Source organism: Dipodomys ordii, unplaced genomic scaffold (assembly GCF_000151885.1).
Source record: "Dipodomys ordii isolate 6190 unplaced genomic scaffold, Dord_2.0 Scaffold27, whole genome shotgun sequence".
Taxonomy (NCBI): Eukaryota; Metazoa; Chordata; class Mammalia; order Rodentia; family Heteromyidae; genus Dipodomys; species Dipodomys ordii.
In genome coordinates this window covers 16,952,871-16,971,862 of record NW_012267243.1, presented here as the reverse complement: position 1 = coordinate 16,971,862, position 18,992 = coordinate 16,952,871, and the positions used below count along the sequence as shown (strand labels likewise).

At 35.3% G+C, this 18,992-nt stretch overlaps 1 protein-coding gene across 1 annotated transcript in view; it reads left to right on the top strand.

Annotated features, from left to right (window-relative positions):
- Kifap3 (kinesin-associated protein 3) overlaps nt 1-18,992 on the top strand; it is a 102,897-nt gene that overhangs the window by 55,629 nt on the left and 28,276 nt on the right. The window contains exons 17-18 of the mRNA XM_013015552.1: nt 10,623-10,812; nt 16,771-16,870. Coding sequence (XP_012871006.1) covers nt 10,623-10,812; nt 16,771-16,870 — 290 coding nt within the window. The remainder of the gene's footprint in view (nt 1-10,622; nt 10,813-16,770; nt 16,871-18,992) is intronic.

Below are 18,992 nucleotides of genomic sequence, written 5' to 3'. Positions count from 1 at the left end.
ATGCTGTTCACCTGGCTCATATTCATGGCTGAATTTCTTAGAAATCTAGTAGAGCTAATAGAAGGGCACCACACTGTGGAAACATCTCACATTCCACTGAAAGAATAGCCCTTGTGCTATTCCGTTACTACAAGGTTCAAGACACTGGCTCATCTTTAATATGAAATTATTGATCCTAAAACATTTTTCTGCTCTTCATAGTTGGGTTTCGGTTCTGGCCATAAATTGAATCTTTATCCTTCTTGAATTGGCAAGCTAATCATATCAGGATACAGCTAACTACTTTTCTCCTTTACCTGCTAAATAATTTCAGGCAACTCAACTTTTTGAAGACTACATTTATATATAATAAGACTTCCAAAGTTCAGAGACCTATTACAAGGATTAAAGAAAATATATATGATGTATTTACCACATGATGGTCATTCAATTTATTTCTGTTTAAGCTAGACTAACCCTGAAACATAGGTGAGGACTTTGTATGTAGACTAACTACCTGGGCCAACATTTTCCTTCCTTGGGACAACCAACTTTTATTTTTGTTGATTATTGTTGTTGTTTTTATTTTCTTCTTGATTTTTTGAAGTGGCATGGGAAGATAATCTGTTCACTATTTGAAGTTAAACGGTGGAACATTATTTGGAGGATATATTTTGACCATACATATACTGTTTATAGTTTACATTTGAAATTGTTCCAGAAAATGGCTAAATTTGGCATTGGTAAACTTCATGTCAGGGCACTAAACTAATTCAGACAAAACTAAAAGGAATTGATCATGTCATTTACCTAGTAAATAGGAAGCTACCTTTGCTATTGTTAAAATGCCTTATTTGGTAATTATCCATATTCTAAATTTCTGTTTAGCCTGGGTTTTGGTCTAAGTTTATAAATTAGTCTCAGACCAAAAGCTGCATTGTTAGCTTGCTGAGAAGTTTGAGAAATAAGCCATCTTACTGTATTACATACAAACATCTCCTAGTTTCACTGGGGAAATAGCTACCCATAGTTACACCAGAGTGTCTGAGCCTGCTTTATCACAACTCATCCTGATAGTTATCTTGACTCTTTTTCAAGAATAAAGCAAGAGGAAATTAGCATAATTTAATTAAATATAACAAAGGTGCTGAAACACTGAAAAATACTTATCAAAGGAGACTACAAAGACCTGTGTGTAGTAAGCACTAGTGACCCTGTTTAGGGTAGGAGTGGATGATGTCTCTGGATTCTTCTCACTGCTAGATTGTGGCTTGTCAATATTCTCAACTTTGACTATATTGTATAAGAAGAAGAAATCTGAAATACAGGGATTGGAGCTATTTTTAAAAGCTCAAAATCCGGAGTGGACCTATTTGTATTTAAGGTTACAAACATTTCTGTCACTTATTTGTGCAAGCCTTATTTGTGCAAGTAAAGGCTTGTCTCTAAAATTATGCATATATTGCAGTAGTGATGATTTGATTAAATAATTGGTCCCAAGGGTTGAATTGATAACTTGAAACCTGGGCGGTGGTAGTACTTTGTGCGCTGAGGAGGATTACATTACCTGTATTACATGATGCTGAAGTCTTTCTAGACTCATCAGTAAGTTGTTAGTGTTTGTCTAGGTTACTTACAGTTTTGAGAGGAAGGGAATGGCAGTTACAGAGGAAAGCAGGAAGGCCAAGAGAAAGAAGCCCAGCAACTTAACCTACCAAGATTACAGGGCAGTTGACCCTGCCTTTATCTTCCAAGCATTGGGAATCTTCAAAGAAAGAGCAGAACCTACACATCTGATCTAAGGAGCTTCTAAAATTGATAGACTTTTCTTCAACATATTCTCAAATTTGTGTTGTGTTTAAGAACCTCAAAAGCTCCCACATTTACCTAAAATGTCAAATACCTAAAACGTGATTACTCAATATATACTATGTCTCCAACACTAAGATAGATATTAAGAACACAAAGCTCAGCAACCTCAAGTTTCTTGAATATCAAAGTTTAGTCTAAACTTGGAGAACTCCAGGACTGTTACCTAAACACATGAGCTACTCTTTCAGAAAGTGTCCTATTTGAACCTATCAGCAGATGTGCTGTCCTATGACAGTGTTTATGAGAAAAGAGATTTAACTAGTTTTTCTGGTAAAAAAAAAAAATTGATGTTTCATGTCTTTCTAGCCAGCAACAGACTTGGCTGTAGATTTTGTACTAACATAGATTGTATTACTGAGATTTTGAAATAGTATCTTTCTTTTCAATAACTCTTAATTATGATCATGAATGGATTATATATTTTAATAACTCAACATCTATTATTTTAAACTTGGAAAAATAACTAATATCTCCATTTAAAGCCAGACAATTATATTTAGTAAGACTGGCGTATTAAAATGAGATAAATCAGCACAGGTTTAAATAGCCTCTTTATTTATGTTAGAATCCCCACAAAGGTATCCAGAAAAGCCTGCACCAGACAGAAACATGGATTTATTAGTAGTCTTTTCAGTAAGGGAGAACATCTTAAAAGGTATCTCATGATACAGTGAAAAGAAAATATAGTAAAGGCTTTATTGAGTTAGGCAGAGAACTCAAGAGATGCCTTTGTAATTGCAGGGAATGGATAAATAAAATTGGTAGATGGTAGTCACTTTTAATTGACAGGAACAGGGATTTTTCAAGCTGTTGACAGTAACTTCTTCAGTCCTCTTTCCAGGGTATAGCTGATTCTTGGGTTGTTTTTGTTGGTGGTGGTGGTGGTGGTTGGTTGGATTTTTTTCAGCCTTTGTAATTCAAAATTTCACAGTGTAAGTTTGGATTTTTTTTCTGAGTTTTTTCTTTTTTTCTGGGGTTCACTTGATTCTATAAAATTAAATTGAATTTAATGAGAAAAGTTTGGTTGATCCTCTTTTGTAGTTCATTTTTATATTCCATAAACAGAGGCAAAAACAGGGTATTTTTCCAGCTTGTTAGAATTTTAAGTATACACAAAAATGTACGTATACATGGATGTGTATGTATATTAATTGCCTGGTCATTATTCATCTTACTTTATTGTTTAATTGACTACAACTGAACTTAAAAGACCCAAGCATAATAGAGAAAAATCATGAATTTTAACTTGAATATCTTTTATTTATTTACATTTTTTACTCTGTTTTCTGACTTGTGACATGATATTTCACAGGTTAGCTTTCCCTGCTATAAGCACAAGCTGAGTGAGGAGGTAATTGTTCCTGAAAGCCTGCTTTACAAAATACCCAGTAAGGACCAAAGGTCGATACTTGGAATAAGTCTGTTAAGAAATAGATAATATATGCATTAAAGTCAACAATTTTATTATATGTGTTTAATTATACAATAATGTGTGTATATACACATACCATTGGGAAAATATTTTCTAAGGCATAAGAAGCATTTTTTAGCAGCTGTTGCCTTAAATCTCAATGAGCAACTAAATTACTGTAGACCTGCTTTAATTTAGTACAAAAATTGTATTAAATAAACCATATTACAGTCTCAATTAGGGGGCTGCCACATTAAAGGAGAAAGGAAAATCTGTTTCCCATCAGTTACTTGGAAACACAAAACAGACCTGTGTAGCTCTGTGTTATCCTATAGTGTGTTAATCAGATACAAGGTGTGACGGAAGCCAGCGACAAAAGAGCTTTCCTGATAGTGAACAGACGCTGATAATAAGCTGGTTAAGGCTTCATAATGTTGCAGTGGTTAAGTAGTAAACAGAACGATGTAGGACTTCAAAAAGGATGGCACATTCCATGTAAAATCAAACCATAAGTCTCTCGTGACATTTTAGAATGTATAGAAACTAAGTACTTAAGATCATAATGTCAGGAGCTGAGAAAAAAAGAAAATAAGAGCCAAAGCATGTTTTCCTTTAAATACAGGACTTAAAGACAGCCTGATGGGGGGAAAGGGATTTCAAAAGTGAAGAAAAAAAATGACTGTATCCCTAAAGTCTCTCCAGACAGGATAAAGGTGTAACAGAGATTTTGATGACATCTCAAGCTGTGATTGAACTGGGAATACCTGAATTCTCATAGACGCTTCCTGATCTGAAGTGGGGAATGCATATTTAAGAGGGGATTAAAGATTTTGAAAAGGTGTTGAATTAATCTTATTTAATACATGGTGAATTTATTTCCTTAAAATATGTTTGGCAATATGGGGCAGTTTCACTTAGGGCCGTGTATTACTAAGCAGATCCTCTACCATTTGAGCCATACTATCAGGACCCTTTCACTTTAGTTTTTAAAAAGGTCTCACATTTATTCCCAAGCCAGCTGGCCGTCAATCCTTCTCTGTTGGCCTTTCTTTCCAGCTTTTCTTGTTGAAACTGTAATCTCGTAAACTTTTTGCTTGTGCTGCCCTCAAACCACTCTTCCCTATCTTCACCTCCCAAGAAGCTGGGATTAAAGGCAACAGACATTGCACCTGGGCTAAAAAACAAAAAAACTTTTGATACAAGATACTCATTTTGTCTATATATATATATATATATATATACACACACACACACATATAAAAAATTGTAAAAACACTGTACAGAGGGGTTACAGTTACATGAGTACAGTCCATTTCCTGTCAAGCATTGTTACCTCCTCCTTTGTTTTTCCCCTTCCATCCCTTCCCTCCCCACCTCCTCCCACCACCACCCCCAGCTTGTAAAGCTCGTGTTCAACACAGTGTCTTGTGCGTCTCATTGTGACGGTGGGTCAGCCTGTGTCCCTGTCTCAGCAGTTTGCTATATCTCTTCCCCTCCCCAAATTATACAAAATGCAGAACACCTGAATCAAGTATAGTGGAAATGGGTTATACCGTGGGGAAAGAACATACAAAAGAAACAAAAGAATCACATAGTGCATTATAAGTACAAAATACTCCATTTTGAGTTGATATATCACTTGAGAAACTCCTACGCTACAATATTATTCAGTTTAATTGGGATCGTTGTTTTTAACATCTTTATAAAGCAATAGTATTAATCATAGGTTTTTACTTATAGACTATTAGATCTTGAACAAGTTCTAGATTTCTTTCATTTTGCAAATAACGAATCTGAAGCCAAGAGAGTAAAATACTTGTATAGTAAGTTACTACTTAAGTTTGTAGCAGAACTGGAAGTAGAAACCAGATCTCTTGACTCCTAATTCAGTATGTTTGTAGAAAGTGCCTTAAGTAAATATATGAAGTTCCTAAAGGAGAGGTGATATGTATGTGTGTGAGAGAGAAAAACATTATGTATACATATATAACATCACATATATGTGAGATATGTGTGAGATTATATATATGATTTATATGTGATATATATGATATATATCAATATCTATAAATACACTGGTCTATAGATGTCTAATATGATAACTGTATAGTAGACAGGAATTTTTTTCTTCATAAAGAAAATTATTAGGAGCCAGGCACTGGTGGCTCACACCTATAATCCTAGCTACTCAGAAGGCTGAGTCCATCTGAGGATCACAGTTCAAGGCCAGCCTGGGCAGGAAAGTCCATGAGACTCTTATCTCCAATTAACCACCAGAAAATCAGAAGTAGCACTGTGGCTCAAGTGGTAGAGTACTTGCCTTGAGCTGAAGAGCGCAGGGTCAACACCCAGGCCCAGAGTTCAAGCTCCAAGACTCACCAAAAAAAAAAAAGTTATTAGGGTAAATACATATTATAGATGTGTGGTTTTTATTTTTTAACCTACATCTGTACTATTTCACATGAATTATCAGAAGCATTTTCATCTTACTAGATTAGAAAAGGTATGTTTCATATGCCTTTGGAACTTGTCTTGTTTTTCCACTAGCAACCCATATACTTGAATTACAAATTTTAATGAAACAATCATCATATAATATCCCTTGAAAACATCTTCATTAAGATAGTTCAGCCAGATTTAAATGTTTCTATCCTAATAAAAAGTTATTTTTATGTCTCTTGCCAAAGGAAACAAGCTACTATGCTTAAAAGAAAAAAATTACTTTCAGCATTTCAAGTGGGTTTAATAGAATTTCTAATACTGTAAGCCATATTCTTACAATTAGGATGACCTGTAACTAACTCATATTTTAGACAAAATATCCAGTTACTGTGGACAATTTCTTCCAAAATACTATTTTTACTTTTGCTTTACGCATTACATTTTTTTACTCAATGGCTGTAGTAAGTTCATTCTTTTTTCCTACAGTAAGGATATGTAATCAGACCTTTATAAATTATCTGGCCACCCCTAACATGGCAGTCTCTCTTTGCTTTTTGCAAATTTAGCTGAGCACATACACATGGAACCAAAAAGTATACTATTTGTGAAATTTTAAAATAGTTCAGGGTTATATTTAACATTTATGCTAAATTACTTATAAATTGATTACAGTGTATGTAACCACATAATTAAGTATCACTGGTAATTTTGGAAAAACAAACTACCAGAATCTGTAGCCAGTATGAACATCTCTGCAATATTTTTCAACTCTCTTTTCCCAGGTGTGACCAGAGAAATAAGTCTTGGGAATATAATTTGTTATACAATATATGAAACCAGAAGTTACTTCTACCCTTCCTACTACTGCTTTGTCAACAGTCCAACCCATTCACAAAATCTTGGGGATGAAAGTTGACTTTGAAGGTCACTTAGACCATATTGTCATTCAGTGTAGAATCTGTTTTCTAGTGGCTTTGGCCAAGGTGTTTTCTCCTGTTTAAGTGCTTCTTCCACACTGCTGAATCAAGATTTGCACTGGTATAATAGCCCAGCTGTGTAACCTGGGCCAAGTGATTGGGGCCTCATTTTCTCATTTGTAAAATAGGCATAATTATATCTTTTCCAGAGAACTGTCACTTGAATGAATTAATGGAAATGGCTAATATTTAGTAAGTGTTCTCAATATAAGTTTTCTAAGTGATTTTTGCATATCTTATTTTATAAGAAAAATTTGTGTCTGATGATTGGTTGGATGATTATATAAATTGCTATCACATTTAATCACTAATTACATCAGTAATATGAACAAAGTGGCATCTGGACTCATTTTTATATCTGAACAGTCTTTTTTATAGACACATTACATTTATTCATAAAGGTTTAGTAATAAGAAGTCAGTCTTAAATACAGGTTTGCATTGTATCTGGGGATTCAAATCTACAGAGATTTAAATACTGATATTCTACCAGTTAAATAATAGTATTTAAACAAAAATATGATTAATGTCTATGATGGCTCTTCATTGCATACCATTTGAGTAATTATAGTAGAATATAGATTGACAACTGATAGAACTGTTGGCAACTATTAAGAAGAAGGAAAGCTGGGCTGAAATGTGGCTTAGTGCCAGACTCCTGGCCTAGCACGCATGGAGCCCTGAGTTCTATTCCTCAGTACCACACACACAGAAATAGCTGGAAGTGGTGCTGTGGCTTAAGTAGTAGAGTGTTAGCCTTGAGCAAAAAGAAGCTCACGGACAGTGCCCAATCCCTGAGTTCAAGCCCCAGGGCTGGCAAAAAAAAAAAAAGGAAGGAAAGCTCAATAATCTGATGGCAAAATTGCCATTAGCAGAAGCAGCCTTAAAAAAAAAATCCAGGGAATCTTTGTATGTTTTAAAAAGTGAGCAATATGGGTGTCTTTGGAGGTAAAAACCAGGGGGATCATGGTTTAAGAACCAGCCTGGGCAAAAACAACCCCCTTTCAGGAAGCCTCCATCTCCATCTCCCCTAAGGGTTAGATGCTTGGTACTCATCTGCCATTCCAGGGAATGTGCTTCTCTAGGGACACAGAGGTGACATCAGTCCAGGTCAGCCTCGGCACAAACAAGACTCTCAACAAGTAACTAAGGCAACAGTGGCTGGTAGAGAAGCTCCTGTAGAATGCCTACCTGATGTGTAGGACCCTGAGTTCACATTCCAGGGCTCCCCTCCTCACAGAAAAAGGGGGGCGATGAGCAACGCTCTAGATGTTAGCTGATGCTGGCGAGAGATTTGGTTCGAATGTAACATGCAGATCTGAAGACACTCTACGTTCATTTAAAATGTTCAGACTGCCAGCACCAGTGGCTCACACCTATGATTCCAGCTACTCAGACAGATCTGAGGATCGCGGTTCAAAGCCAACCCAGACAGGAAAGTCTATGAGACTCTTAGTTCCCATTAACTACCAAAAAGCTGGAAGCGGAGCTCTGGCTCAACTGGTAGAGTGCTAGCCTTAGACAAAAAAAAGCTTAGAGGTAACTCTCAGGCCCTGAGTTCAATCTCCAGGAGCAGCAGGAGTGCATGCATGTGGATGGACACACACACACACACACACACACAATACTAGACTCATTTTTCTATGGCAGAAATCAATTCTGTGGTGATAACCTTTTACATTAGCTTCAGCTGAAAATTGTTCAGCATTTGACCAAATGCATTTTTGTCCACCTCTTATTCATCATGATGAGCTTGACCCTGCTGTTGTGAAGCACACTACCATTTTTACTCTTCTACACTACCATCTACACTACCATCTTTACTCTTCAATGTTAAGTTAATGTACTAGTTAGAAGTAGCCTAAATTTTAAAAAAAAAAATCGCTTGGTGCCAGTGGCTCATACCTGTAATCCTAGCTGTTCAAGATGGTGAGATCTGAGGATTACAGTTCAAAGCCAGTCTGAGCAAGAAAGACGGTGAGACTCTTATCTCCAATTAACTTTCAGAAAAGCAGAAGTGGTGCTGTAGATCAAGGTGGTAGATTGCTAGCCTTAAGCCAAAGCTCAGGGACAGCACCCAGGTCTTGAGTTCAAGCTGACAAAAAAAATCATGTAATCTCCCAACAAGATATAAGTCTATGTGTAACGAAGCACTGTTCACACTAGTTTAAAATGGAACTAGCCTAGTTCTCCTCCAGCTAATGAGTGGGTACAGAAAATAAAGTACATATATAGTATGCAGTATTAAGCAAGCATAAAATCCTGCCATTTACACCAGTATGCACGAAACAAGGTATCATTGAGGTATCATTGCGTGAAATGCTCTAGACATAGAAATATAACTGCTGTATGAGATGAGATAAGTGTGGTCTTAAAGAAGTTGAGCATGGAGTGGTCAAAAGCAGAGGCTGCAGAGTGGGCAGGCTGGAGCGATGGAGGAAGGTGTGATCAGTAGGAACTTAAGCTGCAGGAAGAGAGGATTAAGAAGTTCTGGTGTGCTGTTGCACAGTAGGGGGTTGGATCAACATAGTTCACTGTACATTGTAAAATACTAGGAGATTAATGTTCTTACCACAAATGATAAGTGCTTGAGGAGATATGTGTGACCTTCAAGAGTCACATCATATGAGGCTGGGGATGTGGCTTAGTGGTAGAGTGTTTGCCTAGCGTATGGAAAGCTCTAGGTTCCATTCCTAGTACCACATACAGGAAAAAGCTGGAAGTAGAGCTGTGGATCAGGTGGTACGCTGCTAGCCTTGAGCAAAAGAAGCTCGGGGACAGTGCCCCGGTCCTGAGTTCAAGCCCCAGGACTGTCAGATATATACATAATGCATAGAATATACATGTAACAAAATACCACATGGTATTCCATAAATGTGTACAGCTTTTATTGTTTTCATGTATCATTTGAAATGTGTGTGTGTGTGCGCGCGCGCGCATGCGCATGCACGTGTGCTTATACTAGGGCTTGAATTCAGAGCTGTGCACTGGCCTTTAGCATTTTCTGCCCAAGGCTGGTGCTCACCCTCATTTTTTTGCTAGCTAATTGAAGATAAGATACTTATGGAATTTCATTACCAGGCTGGCTTTGAACTTTAGTCTTCACATCTCAACCTCCAAAGTGGCTAGGATTATAGGCATAGGTCACAAGAGCCTAGCCAAAAATATTAATTTTTAAAAAAGGACAAAGAAGAAATAACTATAATCTATAAAACAAGAGAGGGTTCTGCTGCAGACATCACCGTAAGAATGATTTGCCCATTTGTCACTCAAAACATGCATCCAGAACTTTCTCTGTGACAGGTGTTCCAGGGATAGGTCAGTAAGTAGGACATAGTCTTCTGAGGACTTTACTGTTCAGCAAGAAATAGACATTTAAAGAGATAAACATAAATAAGATAATAGCATTTTGGGGATGGAAGAAATTACAATTTAATTTTGCTATTTTCTGATATAAGCCAATTTCATCAGTTATAAACAGTACTTTAATAGTACTTCTTCCCCAACAATTATTACTAAACAAATATATATAGGTGTATATATATTAAAAGAGGTGATGCTAACCGCCTGCCACTAGTGCTACAGATAGTTATACCCACAAGAACCCTTTAGAAGCTGAGCTGTCATCTGTTTACCTAAATTTTCTAAGTTGTTTACATCAATTCAATATTTAGGTAATATTCAAATAAGAATTTATGCAATTTAACTTTTCCAGTGTTTGGCATTGCATTAGTAATTGATAATCCCGGGAGACTTAGTTAATATGAATTTCTTTTTTTCTATTGATTTTTATATGAAATTATTCTAAATAGGTATATTTTTATGTCTCCTCTGACCCAAATGAAAGCTCTCAAAATCTTCTCTCATGAAATAAAAATATCTCTACCTAACACCATGGGAGTGAATTTAGACAATAACAGTTGACGTTTTTTTCCTTAATAGGAATATGATGAAGAATGGGCAAAGAAAATTCAGAGCGAAAAGTTTCGCTGGCATAATTCTCAGTGGCTGGAGATGGTCGAGAGCCGCCAGATGGACGAGAGTGAGCAGTACTTGTACGGTGATGACCGAATTGAGCCGTACATCCATGAAGGAGATATTCTGGAAAGACCCGACCTCTTCTACAACTCAGGTAAGGCAGCGCCAAGGCCAAAAGAAACAATTTGTGTGCTACAAATCAGCATTTAGCTATGCCAGCCTTGCACATTTCAAAAACGTGTAAGCACTTTTTTTGATGACTGATCTGCTATGTAACATCCATATACACCAAGAAAATCTAGTAACTTGTTATCTTTTCAAGTATGTCTTTGATATAATCACCATTTTAAAAAAATGGGTAGCTAGTCAAATTAGTGGTTCTTAGAAGTTTATGACTCTCTAGAACATAGATTCTAAATGAATGCTACCAAGATTTCTGACTGCTGTCAAAAATAAAATACTAATTTTTCTGACTGCTGTCCAAAATAAAATACTAATTTTTCTCCATTCTTATTAATAAATATATAATTCATTAATTTATATTTTATATTCTTAGGTACTTCACAGTTTAATTTTGGTATATTTTGCTTTAATAGCAAACTACTAAATTTTACTTAGTGACTAGTAGGACACTTTAGGTACTTCGGAGCAATGTCTCTCCCCCTTTATAAACTTTAGTGGTTTTCAAGGCAAAAATTAGTATTTGTCCAAACTTTTCATCATATACTATTACTTTGTTGATTATGCTGTACTGCCTTTCTCCAGGAATGGTAGATAGGTAAGATTTTGCACATTCTGACTTTTTTAGTGATCTCCGCTGCTACCAGTGTTACTATTACAGCAGTGAAGTCATTTAGTTGAGAAGAGAAAGGAAGGTAATTTTTTGAAACTCTGTGAGAATTTGGAAATAAAAAGTGTTATGGCTGGGGTATTGCTCATGACAATACCCAAACGACTCCAATTTCAATCACCAGCACAAATAAATACATACATACACACATAATATCCAAATTAATGGCTCATCTTTTTTTTCCTACTCTGTAGTCTTACTATATGTTTACTTTGTTCTCAATTCATGTTTTTCTCATTTTATCAGAATTTGTGTGTGATTAATAAATGGCTGATAATATAGTTTATCATCACATTTAACCACTACTAATTAGCATCATATCTAATCACTAATACTATTTGTCTATTCACATTTTCATGAATTTATATTGCACAGACTTCCTCAGCATACTCTGTATCCCTTTCATATTTTATATATATTCTCAAACTTTAGAAAATTGGTGCTACATTTTGAATATTGAATAGATTTCTTCCTAACTGAACGTTACAGCAGTTATGAAATGCTGCTTTGTGTTTCAAACCAGATGGAAAAGATCATTAATTTCAACCGACGAGAATTTCCAAGTTCAGTAATAGCAAGCAGCTGTTCTCAGATATCCAGTATTCATGAAGTAAAATGATGTAAAACATAGTGATGTGATTTTTTTTTTGTTTATAGGAATCAGAATATTCTTAGAATCAAGTTTCTTTCCTTGGAGATTGATAGCTATGTGTCAATATGAATCAATTCCATTTCCAAAATCAAAAGTGTCAGTTACCTCATGTTCAACTTTATTGTTTTAATGCATAGAAAATTTCAGAATGAATTTTTAAGTTGTATTACACTTCTAAAATTTGTTTTTATTAACCTCTTAAAGTAAACAAAAATCATAGTTTGTCTTAAAAGTTCTGTACCCTATTGATAACATTTATGTGACCATGAAAATATCATACTGTTTAGTTCTTATAGCAACTTGTCTAATATGTTTTTAGTTTATTCCTTTTTTTGTTTATTTCCATGAAGTTCATGGACTAAATAAAACGTGAGTCTCTGCAGTTTTATACGTAATGGGTAATAGCCCCTTTTCTTTCATCACATGTAGCTGTAGCTTGGAAATCCCAGATAAATATTTTAAACTGTTAGTTTGTTTGAGAGGTCTTGGGTCTCCATGAAACTTTAGAGCTGCTTCCTATAAAAACAAAGTTAGTAACAGAGGCCAAATTGATTCTTCTGAGTCTTTTACTTTAAAATGAAATGATATTTTCTGTCTCTTGATCATTAGAGCCGCCCTCTGTTTTCAAATGATTAGGTGTCAGTCAAAACATATGTTTCTCTCTTGCTTTTATAAGAATGTTAGAGTTATAAGACTGGTATCCCCTTTACTTAGTACTTTTTCCTTAGGCTCTAAAAGTGACTATAGTCATTGATTAATTTCCTTTGCTGTCATGAAAGTAAACCGCGTAGGTGCTTCCCACAAATAGAGAAAGAATATAGTGTAACTTACAGACAGTTTTACTGCTGCATATTTGACTTTTTATACAAAGGACTTTTTGCTTGTTTATATTCTTCATCAATCATGATTGATCTGTCTTATTCTTAGAATGTGAATATATTTCTAAAATACGAAGATTAAAACAATTTGTAAGAAGCATCATTTTGTGTTTCATGTTGTATCTTACCAAGAGTACCCTAGTAAGCTAACGTTCATCATTTTTTCTATGTTATTGTCATCCGTTTCCTTCCACAAATTCACAAGTCCAGTAGTCCAGTAATCCAATATAACAGTTACTAAGTTGTAAGTTTCACTTTTGTACATGATTTTTCTTTTTTTCTTTTTTTTTTGGGGGGGGGTCCAGTCATGGGGCCTGAATTCTGGGTGCTATCCCTCAACTCTTCAGCTCAAGGCTAGTGCTCTACCACTTGAGCCACAGCGCCACTTCCACCTTTTTTCTTATGTGGTGCTGAGGAATCGAACCCAGGGCCTCATGCATGCAAGGCAAGCACTCTACCACTGAGCCACCTTCCCAGCCCCTGTGCATGATTTTTCTTAGATAGTTTTTAACTGGCTTTTAGAAATCAATAGGTCAGGCCAGGCGCCGGTAGCTCACGCCTGTAATCCTAGCTACTTAGGAGGCTGAGATCTGAGGATCACGGTTCAAAGCCAGCCCGGGCAGGAGAGACCGTGAGACTCCTATCTCCAATAAACCACCAGAAAACCAGAAGTGGCGCTGTAGCTCAAGTGGTAGAGCGCTTGTCTTGAGCTGAAGAGCTGAGGGACAGCGCCCAGGCCCAGAGTTCAAGCCCCACGACCGACAAAAAAAAAAAAAGAAATCAAGAGGTCAGTCATTTATCTGCTTTGATTTTTATCACTGTTCCAGCATATACTCCATTTATTCATAACTGTATTTATCGTTGTACTTGGAACATCTTAGCAAAGTCTGTTACATAACTGCAAAACTGTTATCCTATATAATTTAATAACTATATATGTATGATACTCCAGAGTTAGGATGTTTTGTTGTATAGTATCTCCTTTTTTCTGTTTGTTCTGTGGTCACTTAAATGTATTTATTCATTGTAGCTGTACTAGCTGTGAGGAGAAACTTAAGAAGTACCCTACTATTAAATTTATTTGGGGTTTGTAATGGAGTTTGTGAGGACTGAGACCATAGCCCAGTGTTAGACTGCCTGCCTAGCCTGTATGAATCCCAGGCTTGAGCTCCAGCTTGTATGTCTAATTTTTAGTATTTACAAAAAGAAATCATTTTAATTGCTCAACATGAATAATCACATATTAACAAAGTAGTTGGAATGCTTTTGATGAGATGTTTCTATGAGAGTTTACTAGAACGTTAATCCCTAATTTGCCAAAGAGAAGAAGTTCCTATGTCAGAACTACCCAATTCTCACTAGCCCATAAGGTGTGCCACTGATACTATAAAACTAGACCCTGTGCAGTACCTGAGAACTTTAAAAATGTATTTCAGGGGCTGGGAAGGTGGCTCAGTGGTAGAGCGCTTGCCTTGCGTGCCTGAAGCCCTGGGTTCGATTCCCTAGCACCACATAAGAAAAAAGAAAAAAGCCAGAAGTGGCGCTGTGGCTCAAGTGGTAGAGCGCTAGCCTTGAGCTGAAGAGCTGAGGGACAGCGCCCAGGCCCAGAGTTCAGGCCCCCGCAACTGGACCCCCCAAAAAAAATGTATTTCAGAAATATATTTGTATTCCTTTTATTTATATAAGATCTGGATTATTGTGTTACAAGCTAATTGTATCTATCTTTATAAATTTTCTGGCTAAAACTTTGAAGTAAAAAAATTTAGTTTGAATGCTATTTTATGATATCCTAATTTCCTGTATTCTCACTTTTTAAAAAAATTTATTAGCATATGTAATTTATACAAGGAAGGTTTGTTTCATTGTGACATTTTCATATATAGATTTTGTTACTTTTTCTGTAAAGACAGCAGAAACTTTGGATTAAAAAACAAGAATTTGAGAATTTGATCCACTTTTAATTTCTTGTATATTTTACTGTTACAAGGTCACATTTCCTAACTATAAATTCAAAACCATGGTATAAGTTCTTCAGATGGTTTGTATACATCTGAAATACTGACTGCTAAGATCTTTTTTGCCACTGTGATCATCCTTGCATTCACTTTCAAAATGGTGTATGAATATTATTTTAACATTTTATTTAATGTTCTTTGTTCCTCCAAAATTGGCAGGATTCTCAAACCATCATGCTCAATTATAGGTTTTAATTTTACAAGGTGATTTATTGAAAATGTTTTATCTTGTAGTTGTTAATTATAGTGCCATGTCACAAACTCCTACAAACAAATAAAATTTATTTATTTATTTATTATTTATTTATAAATTGGTGCTTTATTGTCAGTCTGTGGTATCTTGGCATTTCCAACAGCTGCTGGTCTTTTGATTTACAGAATCTAATATCTAGTGAGCATAAAAACTGAACTAAATGTTACTAAAACTTCAATGAAAACTCAAGTATTTTAAATTTAGAAGAGTCACAAGATAAATGCCAAAAGCATCTATTAACAATTAAATAATATTCTAGTCCATTAATATATGATGTGTCACAAATGGATATATGTACCGAATGAGCAGTATGGAAGTCTTCTTTTTAAAATGAGCAGGATTAAAGTTTTTAGTAAATGAAGTTTTATACAAATGAAATTTTGTAAATGGACTAATTTGCCAACTCTGTTAACTTATTTGTATCAGACACTCTATTTTTTTAATACTCCCATTCTTCGGATTTTGCTATTTAAATTCTACCTATTCTTCCAAACTCAAATTAGTTATACTTTTTCTCCCTTGCCTTCTAAGAAGAACTTTCTAAACACTGCCATTTATTGGTACATATATATATATATATATGTATATATATACACTTCTTTTGTGTATTATTTATTAATAATTCATTGTACATATTTTATAAAAATTATTCAAAACATTTATGTATTATAATTCTATATTATACAAAATGTTATATATTTTCTATTGTGATGTGTTAGGTATGCAATAATGGTTTGGTGACTAAATCATTTGGTGAATAATTTGCCTTCCACGTGCCAAATTTTTAAATAATGTGATGGATATAACCTGGCCAATATTTGTATTTAGACACAACAACCCAGATCAGTTCAGAAGACATGGAAGTTCTCAGTGTCATCCAGATGGTTAAATAAAAGCTATATACCAAAGTGTCTGTTCCATGCATAGGACAGCCCTGAAGTGATCATAGATCTTTTTTTCCCTCAGACCCTTTTTATTAACTTATTTATGATTCTATAAAAATAAGTTATCTAGATTCTTAGATAAGAGCAAATTAGAAATAATGTAACTCTAAATTAGAGAAACAGTACCAGAGACTTAAATTTAGGAACAGAAGTACTTTATAATTTAAAAAAAAAAGAAACTAAAGCATAATGGTATGGACTCATTTAGTATGGGGAGTCCTAAAAGTAGGAGTATATAATAACTTAGATTTTAATGGAGATAAGTCATCAAAAAGTATTTAACTTTGTAGAATACACGATTTTTAAAACACATGGAATAAAATTTTACTTAGGTGAAATTTCACTGTATGTTTGTTAATGTTTAGTTTTTTGATCTATCTGACTGAAGGTTGCCTAGGTATAAAATATGAAGGCTACTCTCTACGTTCTGGCCCTCGCTGAAGGCCGCTCTCGGTTTGATAGGGTCGTTTCCTTGTTACTCCTTACAAATATACTTTACTAGTTATCACTTTATTTCTAGATGGATTAATTACCTCCGAAGGAGCCATAAGTCCAGACTTCTTCAGTGACTATCACCTTCAGAATGGAGATGTGGCTGGGCAGCATGCGTTTTCTGGCAGGTAAAGACTTCCAAGAAAAATCAGATGTATGGTGTTTCTTTTGTTTTTGAAAAGTTAAAATTCTCTTCATTCCCAATTTTTATATCCTTTCCGTTAAAGTGGAAAGGGACCCAGACTCTTCAAGAGCATGTTTGTTTGCTTTTAAGTTAATTCACAGTTCCATGCGAAAAATGGACATCACAGATCTGAACAGATTCTTTACCACTTTGGAAACACTGTTGAAACAGACTAGACCTTGGTGAGTTTGAATACAGGTTATTTCCTCGATGTTTTCAATTAAACATACACCAAGAACAAAGAGGCATAGTAAAAGAACTGTTCAAATGTCACTATGCAGAAAAGTTAATGCTTTAAATTGATGACTTTTCTGCTGTAGAGGGCATTCAAGTAAAGTATTTCAGGACAAATATCTGACAGGCCAGCGTTGTTGTGTAGTTAAAATATGGTTCCATTGCTACGGGCTGGTGGCTCACCTGTAATCCTAGCTATTCAGAAGACTAAGATCTGAGGATCGCAGTTCAAAGATGGTCTGGGCAGGACAGTCTGTGAGATTCTTATCCCCAGTTAACTACCAGAAAACTAGAAGTGGCACTGTGGCTCAAAGTGGTAGAGTGCTAGCCTTGAGCAAAAAAGCTGTTTGCAGCCCCTGAGTTCAACCCCATGACTGAAAAAAAAAAAAGATAAATAAAAAAATGCAGTTTCCTCCATGCTTCATTCCTCATAGAGTTAAAGACTTCTTAATTTGCCAAAAAATATAAACAGTATTTCCTCTTTATATTATACCTATTAGTATTTTAATTTAGGCTTGATAGTTGATATTTCATATTATCTAATATAATAGATATAATCTTTTCCTGAAGCTTACTTTTCTAATTCAAACTATTCTGCTTTTAAAATGCTATTTTTATTAGTATAAGCTATTTTCTGTTTAGGAGATCCATTCATTAATGTGTTTTTAAATGAATGATAAAATGTGATAAATGCAATTTAACCTTTAATGATCACTTTTAATAATTATTTAAATTCAATTGCAGTTATAATTTCTTCAACCATTATTGATTGTCTGTCAGATATAATGTGTTTTATATATTATCATCTCTTTAATTTTAATGTGTACAACAATGTTTTGTGTTTTGCTTTGTTGGTCATGGGGGCTGAACTCTGGGCCTGGACGCTGTCCCTCAGCTCTTCAGCTCAAGGCTAGCGCTCTACCACTTGAGCCACAGTGCCACTTCTGGCTCTTTTCTGCTTATGTGGTGCAAAGGAATCAAACCCAGGGCCTGGTGCATGCGAGGCAAATACTCTACCACTGAGCCCCCTTCACAGCCCCTACAACAATGTTTTAAATCAAGAATTATATCTCTTAGGGATGAAAAATCAAGGCTCTAAAATTTTAAGTTAGCCAGGTACCAGTGGCTTATGCCTGTAATTCTAGCTACTCAGGGGGCTAAGACCCAAGGATTGGAGTTCAAAGCCAGCCCACACAGGCCAGTCCATGAGACTCTTACCTCCAATTAACCACCAAAGCTGTGATGGAGCTGTGGCTCAAGTGGTAGAGCACTAGTCCCCAGGCCCTGAGTCTAAGCCCCAGAACCCACACAAGAAAAAAACCAAAGCAGTCAAGAAACATAAGTGTTATGATAGAAGTGTTATGATTTGAACTCAGATCTATAAGTCACCAAAGTTTATGGTTTTTCCAGTATAAAATGCTGGAAGAAACAAAAATATATGGTTGTGACTTGTAAGCTTATTTATCACTGACTATATTAAAAGAAGTGCTTTTTATTCTCCACATAGTGTACACATATATACTTTTTACATACATGTGTGTATGTGTACACTTGTGTATATGTCTATGTAGAAGAAAATTTTCTTTAAATGATACTCTTGCTATCTATAATGTACAGTGTTAGTTTGATTGCATTTTTAAATATGGATTTCAACTCATTAAGTTGATTTCACAATTCACTCAAGATCATGACCCAAAGTTTGAGAAAGTGATGGGAAAACATTAGGAGTATTAACTGAAATGTATAGCTCAGTCTCCTGTAGTGGCTTTTCAATTTAAAAAAAAAAAGCAAAACGCTCGATAAATAGTTTTATCAGTACAGTGAATCATCAC